Source organism: Manacus candei, unplaced genomic scaffold (assembly GCF_025592945.1).
Source record: "Manacus candei isolate 608988 ecotype Guabito, Panama unplaced genomic scaffold, ASM2559294v1 h1tg000041l, whole genome shotgun sequence".
Lineage (NCBI taxonomy): Eukaryota > Metazoa > Chordata > Aves > Passeriformes > Pipridae > Manacus > Manacus candei.
In genome coordinates, this window is record NW_026138089.1 from 585046 (window position 1) to 591939 (window position 6894).

General features: G+C 40.3%; 1 protein-coding gene across 8 annotated transcripts in view; it reads left to right on the plus strand.

Annotated features, from left to right (window-relative positions):
* Positions 1 to 6643, plus strand: part of LOC127474395 (dystrophin-like) — a 589003-nt gene extending 582360 nt beyond the window's left edge. For all 8 annotated transcript variants that reach the window (XM_051795060.1, XM_051795058.1, XM_051795057.1 and 5 more), the window contains one exon: positions 5740 to 6643. In XM_051795060.1, the coding sequence (XP_051651020.1) occupies positions 5740 to 5751 (12 nt within the window). In that variant the 3' untranslated portion in view covers positions 5752 to 6643. The remainder of the gene's footprint in view (positions 1 to 5739) is intronic.
* Positions 6644 to 6894: the final 251 nt, after the last annotated feature.

The window sequence follows — 6894 nt, forward strand, 5'->3', positions numbered from 1 at the left end:
GGTTTGATGCAAAATAGGTTTTGGAATTTGTGTGTCACTGCTCATTAATGGAGGGAAACGTTTTGCGCTGTGTTGTCACAGCACCTTTGAAAGTATTTCCAGAGAGCCTTGATTTTTCCTCTGTGAAGCTGCTCTTCACTTGCCAACCAGATACAACGTTTGAAAGTTTAATTTCTAGCAAAAATTATTATTAAAGACAAAATATTCAGAGACTGCCTGAGTGCAATTGCAGTATCTGTGAAATGACCTTTCCCGCACAGAAGGTGTTCCATGTGGATGAGGCAGAAATTGAAAGGTAACCCATTTTCCAAACTTCTGCTAGTGCAGAGGGACGGGCTCATGGAAACACACTGCACTGGGGTTTTTAGCAGAGCTGTTGTGAACCCCCAGCCACTGACAGGCTACCCTGGGAAAGCTAGGATTTGTCCTGATGTGATGCCTCGAGGTTCTCCGCATTGGCTGTAGGAGCTGGGACAGGTCCAGCTACTTTGAGGTGTAAGATCTTTGGTACAGATTAAGTCTGTCTTCAAATGGTAGGTCCTCTCATATGGATCAAAAAAGAGTGCTTGGGATGACATCAACAGACTGCACCAGTCCAGAAATTTTATGTAAATTATTTCACATTCAGCCCTGCATTTTCTCGGCTCATACACTGAGAATTTTTCTCCAATTCAGCAAAACATGACATTGATTTCCACTATCCTCATTCATATTTATGCATATTATTCAAAAAAAGCTTCTGATGCAGAGGGCGCACTTGGTACAATTAATTAAAAAAAAAAAAATTGGCATGTTCTACCCAGTCAGATTCCAACAGCTTAACCCTGAAAATCTGACTTCAGTGAATCACTCGTCACTCTCCAGCTGATTTGTGCTCACTAACTGTTCCAGAGGAGCCTTAGCAACTTGCAGAGCTGAATATATAACTCAATTGTCCACCTACTTATGAAGTATGAGCTAAGGTATAGGACAGCTTTTGTACTATGTGTGAATCTATTTGTGCAAAGGCAGATCATGTGTTTTTAAACCCACCTGGCCAAGTTCTGATCTCATTACTCACATTAGGTATTGTCTTCATGTGTAATCCCATGGATTTGGTATCATTACTCAGTATGAATAAGGGTATCAAAATCCAAACAACCAACAGGAAGGATTTTTCTTTTGTCAGGGAAGGGTTAGAAATCTGTGATGCTGAAAAAGGCCCTGCATTGTGTTGGGGTTTCTTAATTTACTTTCTATCCACTCTTTCCAGTCTGAATGCTCCACATATATTTCAGTGACAAGCTGTAGGATAACATTGGTATTCCATTACTGTGTCCCCACCCACGGTCCTTAATTCTGTTAGAATCTCTAAAGCAAATTCAGCAAATGTGAAACACATCATTCTGTGTGTAACCAGAAGTGATGTAGTTAATGTCTACAGAAATAGGTGTCTTCTGCTTTCCAAGCAAATGCAGCTGTGGTTTTTATATGTTGAAGTTAATACTGTCCATGTCCATTTTGAGCTTTATTGCTGCATTTCAATGTGTGTGCTAGTTTTTTTCTTTCACAGCAGCATTTTTCAACTTTTTAGTGCCCCAAGCACAGAGAAGACTTTTTCAGTTTTAGTGTTTAAAAAAAAAAAAAAAAAGTAATTAATACTTTCTTTGATGGCATTACTTTAGAAATATGAATAATAATGGAGAACTGATCTGTATTTTTCTAAGTGCTTTTAGGACAGTATTTTTCTCATTTGCTTCTTAATTAAAAATGTCAATGTCCTACGTTTTTAGTATTGGAGAGAGCCAGTAAGCAGCATTCAATAGAAGCAGCAGAGCTCTATGGAAACAGCCAGTGAATTCTGAGCCCTTATTTAGGTAACAGACATTACAGAAAGGGGTGCATTCCTTGCACATGCAGTACCAGGAGATTATCGTGTATTTTGTTCTCAGCTGTTTGCAGTCTGGATTAACCAGGCTGTTAATCTCTTCTCCAATAGAGGCAAAAAAAGCTGCTGGCAGTGCAGTGACACCCAGCTGAGGGTCCACCAGTTGTATGGCTGGGGCACAGCTGTATCATCCACTTCTCTGGCCCATCCTGCCATCCCATGGCTATCCTGGAGACTGTGGTCCCCAGGCTACTGCACTTTACAGCCCAGCTATTAACATAAACTGCAGTCAGCAGTGGTTTATGGTCATGCTCTGAGCTGTAAACTCAGATGACTCAGGAGAAGACACACAATTGTTCAGGTTTTGTGCAGAGGAAATTAAGAGCCGTGTGGAGAGGGAGTGTGGATGTTGTGAGGGACAGGGAGTCATATCTCCTTAATCACCCAGCATGTCTCTGCACAGCTTTTGAGGGGAGAGACTGGATTCAAAGCATGGTTATTTAAAAAATACAGCATCACTTAACAAAGAAAAAAATATTACCAGACATTTCTGTCATTTTTGTGTATCAGAAAGTACCTAGGTATTCCTGGATGCATAAGGAGTTCTTGGCTTGTGTTTCAATTACCTGAACAATTTAGCAGTTTGTATCTTACTGTGGCATACTTCTAAAAGGCTTTTTTTATATGTTTTTGGTTGAAGTTATCCTTTCTCACCTTGCCTCTTTCTGACAGAACGAAATAGTATTAACAAATACTAATTTTTTCTGATGATGGGGTTTAGCAGTTTGGATTGCTCTGAAAGGATGATCACTCTTCCTGAGCTGGGAATGAGTGGTATTGGAAACCCTGAAGAGCTGTAGGGTCCCATTGTTGTTTCTAGAAACAACAGATGACAACAAATCTGAATGAGAGACCATAACCCCACAAGCAGCCCTATCTCTCACAGCTGGCAAGCCAGCTATAACCTCACTCTGCTTATACCAGGGTTATTCTGATAAAGCCATGTCAGAGTTTCAGGTAAGTAGAGCAGCCCAGGGGCAGTTACCTTCCTGTTTGCATAAGCATCTCCCATATATATGTTCTTGCTTTCATATGACTTTGTCAGATTCTCACTTTTCATGGTGTAATTTGCTGGATTGATCTCAACCTGCATGATGCCAGTGAGAGAGATTATCCCTTACATCTAAAATACATGTGGTAGGATACATATATTTTAAAGTAAACTATATTTTGACCAAAACTTGTCAGGAATTTTTCATACTCGGTTACTTGTCGTGGTGATGAGCAAATTACAAGTTTTTGCTTAGGATGAATAGGGTGGCTATACTTTAATGATTTATGGATGAAATTGCTAGTTGTTGGTGCATCTGTTTCTCTGTGCATTAGTGCAATTAGCAAACTGTCACCAGATTAGAAGCAAGTATTGCTTTGTATCGATATCTGGCAAACTGTGCCACACATAGCACAGCTCGCTGTTGAATGGACAGCTTGTTGAATAGTTGTCATTTAGATCAGTTTTGAGTAATGAAGGCTACATTTAAAAAAAAAAAAATCTAACAACTTTAAAAAAGAGTATTTGAATGTAGAAGGTGGTAGTAGTTCTCCAGAAGAAACAAACCTCTGGGGTTGTTCAGCCTGGAGAAGAGTAGGTTTCAGGGAGACCTCATTGTGCCAGTACCTTAAGGGGGCTTATAAAAAAGGGAGGAGAGGGACTTTTTATACAGGCAGATAGTGACAGGGCAAGGAGCAGTGGTTTAAATAGAGGGGAGGTTTAGATTAGAGGTTAGGAAGAAACTCTCTACTCAGAGGGTGGTGAAGCACTGGAACAGGCTGCCCTGTCGTGGATGTCCCATGCCTTGAAGCGTTCAAGGCCGGGTTGGATGGGGCCCTGAGCAACTTGATCAATTGAACAGCATCCCTGCCCATGGCAGGGAGGTTGGAAATAGATGGTCTTTGTGGTCCCTTTTAAGACAAACCATTCTCTGATTCTCTGAATGGTTCTCAGGTAATTTTTTTCTATTCCATAAATGCTGCTGAACTAATGTCACTCCAAGCTCTTTTTACTGTAGAAGTGTCAATAGTGCATGAAAACCATAATATATGGGCATTTGGAAAAGGATGGTGAGTCTGATTTGCCACACAGGGAAGGTTCATTCCTGTCAGAGTAGTTGTGTCAGGAGGGACACCCACAATGTACGTGTGCAGTGGAACAGTCAGGCTCTGGCACACTACAGATAGAGACTGCATGAAAGGTGTATTCCTGGGTGCCCTGGTCATGTCCTTCCTTCATTTGGATGCTCCTTCCTCAGTGACCATGGTGAGGACTCAGCATCCAGGCTCCTGCAAAGCATTTCTGGGAAGCAGAGTTGTGGGCAGATGGCATTGCACCTCCCGTGTTTTTCCAGACAAGTACTCTGTCACAAGTGCTCTCAGAGAGTAAATCAAACCCCCTCAGGCCACAGCAACATACAGTTTTATTTAGTAATACCTCACTTGTTATAAATGTTCAGTCGCTAACACTGCAGTGAGGGGTCTTCTTGAGTTGGAGGTCACGTGCACTTCTTTGCATCTAAAAAAATCTTTCTTCAGCAATTATTTTCTAACTCTTCTTTTAACTCGTTTATGTGTTTGGCCTCTACATCAGCCTGTGGCGATGAATTCAGTAATACAATTATGTGCTGTGTGGAATATAATTTCCTTCTGCTTGTTTTAAGACCTTCTGTCTGCTCATTCCTCTTTGTCCTTGCAAGAAATCTTGAGCATTCAGTCCTTGATTTCGGTGCTCATCTTATATGGTGACTAGATCTGTGTCATATTCCGTCTTCAGTCACACTTTTTTCAGGAGGGAGATTCCAGATGGGATTCAGCTGTTTAAAATGTGATGTTTCTGTCATTTGAGGTGCCAGAAGGTATTTGAGACAATCATAGAAGGCTGAAAATCTGACAGAAGACTTGCAGGACACCCACACTCTTCTGAACAGAAGTGGGAGACGAGACAGGGTATGCCAGGGGCCTAAAACGGCAACTTTTGGCAATTTAATCTCCCTGTCTTCAAGTCTGTTTGGTCTCTAATTGTAATGAATCCATTTCTTACTGCCCATCAGTGTTGCTGCCTTTCCTTTCCATTGAAGCAGTGGTGACACAAATGTAAGAAGCTGCAGGTTTCATCTCCAGAATTGTACTGCATGTTTGTTTATCACTTCCGTGTAGGAGGTTTTGGTTATACCATCTTAGGACTTTAGAGTGGTTATGGGTGAGAAGAAATGTAAAAGTGAATCACTGCACAGTAGTTAGTTGATAATTGTGGCATCTTTGTTTCTGCTGGACTGCTGTCTGAAAAGGAAAAGATATTTTAAAAATTATTGAATGAGCTGAGCTGCTTAGTTTGGTCATTATTATATGTCTGTGCAGGTATCCTGCTGGGAGCTCTTGGTTTAATGATTTAGTTAATTACTGCTGCTCTGTTTGTTTCTGGTTTTCTCCTTGATAGAACATTGAATGCTCAAACACTTTCAGCATCAGTCAGAAGCTTTTCTGTGATGTCGATGGACTTAATTGTTGCTTTTGGTGAACATTGATAATGATGATGCTTTATCACTATGGGGGGTGATGGCTTATTGTCATCATGGTTTACCATAGCCATTCAAGCCAGTATTGCTGCTGAAGTGTACTGCAAACCTGGCAACCTTTGCTAACAACAAACTGTTGGACTCATCTGGGAGTCCACTTTTTGGGAAAAGTGCTCTGCAGTGTACTGCCTTGGGGATGGCGGCGAGCGGCACATGGGGAGTGATGGATCTGTAAAATGTTCCTACCAACACGCTGCCATGTCCTTTTTGTTTAATTTCCTCTTCTTTGAATTTCTTTTTCAGGCCACAATGTAGGGAGCCTTTTCCACATGGCAGACGACTTGGGAAGAGCGATGGAAACCTTAGTGACAGTGATGACCGACGACAAGGTGTTAGAATAGCAAGATGTGTTTTACAACTTCAGGCGTTCCGCATGGTTTTTATAATATTCATACTACAAAGAGGATTAGACTGTAAGAGTTTACAAGAAAACAAATCTATATTTTTGTGAAGGGTAGTGGTACTATACTGTAGATTTCAGTAGTTTCCTAAGTCTGTTACTGTTTTGTTAACAATGGCAGGTTTTACACGTCTATGCAATTGTACAAAAATTATAAGAAAACTACATGTAAAATCTTGATAGCTAAATAACTTGCCATTTCTTTATATGGAACGCATTTCGGGTTGTTTAAAAAAAATTTATAACAGTTATAATGAAAGATTGTAAACTAAAGTGTGCTTTATAAAAATAATTGTTTATAGAAACCCCCTTAAAAAAAACACAAAAAAAAATATACTGAGGCAGTGCATTTGTTTAGTTTCATTTCAGCTCTGTAACTGCATCAGAGAGATTCATGTCCTGTGTTCTTTTCCTTGCCTAAGAAAAAGTAGAAAAAAGTATTTCCTGAAGTGACACCAAAATGGCCAACTTACATTTCTCATTGGTTTTGTCTGACTAGGGCTGGCTTAAAAAAAAAAAACAAAAAACAAAAAACACAAAACTGAACTTCCAATGAAGGTAGTTATGTCATCTTTCCAATAAAATTAAGAATTACATTAATTACTGTCCTGCTTTCGGACAGCAACTAGCAATTACACAGCTAGTTTGCAATAATTAAATGAAAGAGCACATTACATGACAGAGCCTGCAAAAAAAATTAATTAAAAAAAAAAAAAAAAAAGAAAAAACCCAGAAGAAAGAAAGAAAGGAAAGAATTAAATGAGCATCCTATGTGCCAGTGTTTCCTCTGCTGACTAAATTCCTGAATGCTGTTAGTAAAGGAACGTAGAAATTGCCTTACTGGTTTAAACTTTCAGAGCTCGGTGTCCAGTACCTGCTGGCTGTGCTTCAGCAGGGGAGGAGTTCCCTCCTGACCCCCTCAAAGCATCACAGAGCATTGTCCAGCTCCCAGTGCTGTTAATGAGCACGAAGCTCCTCGATCCTCTGGGCAGTACAAC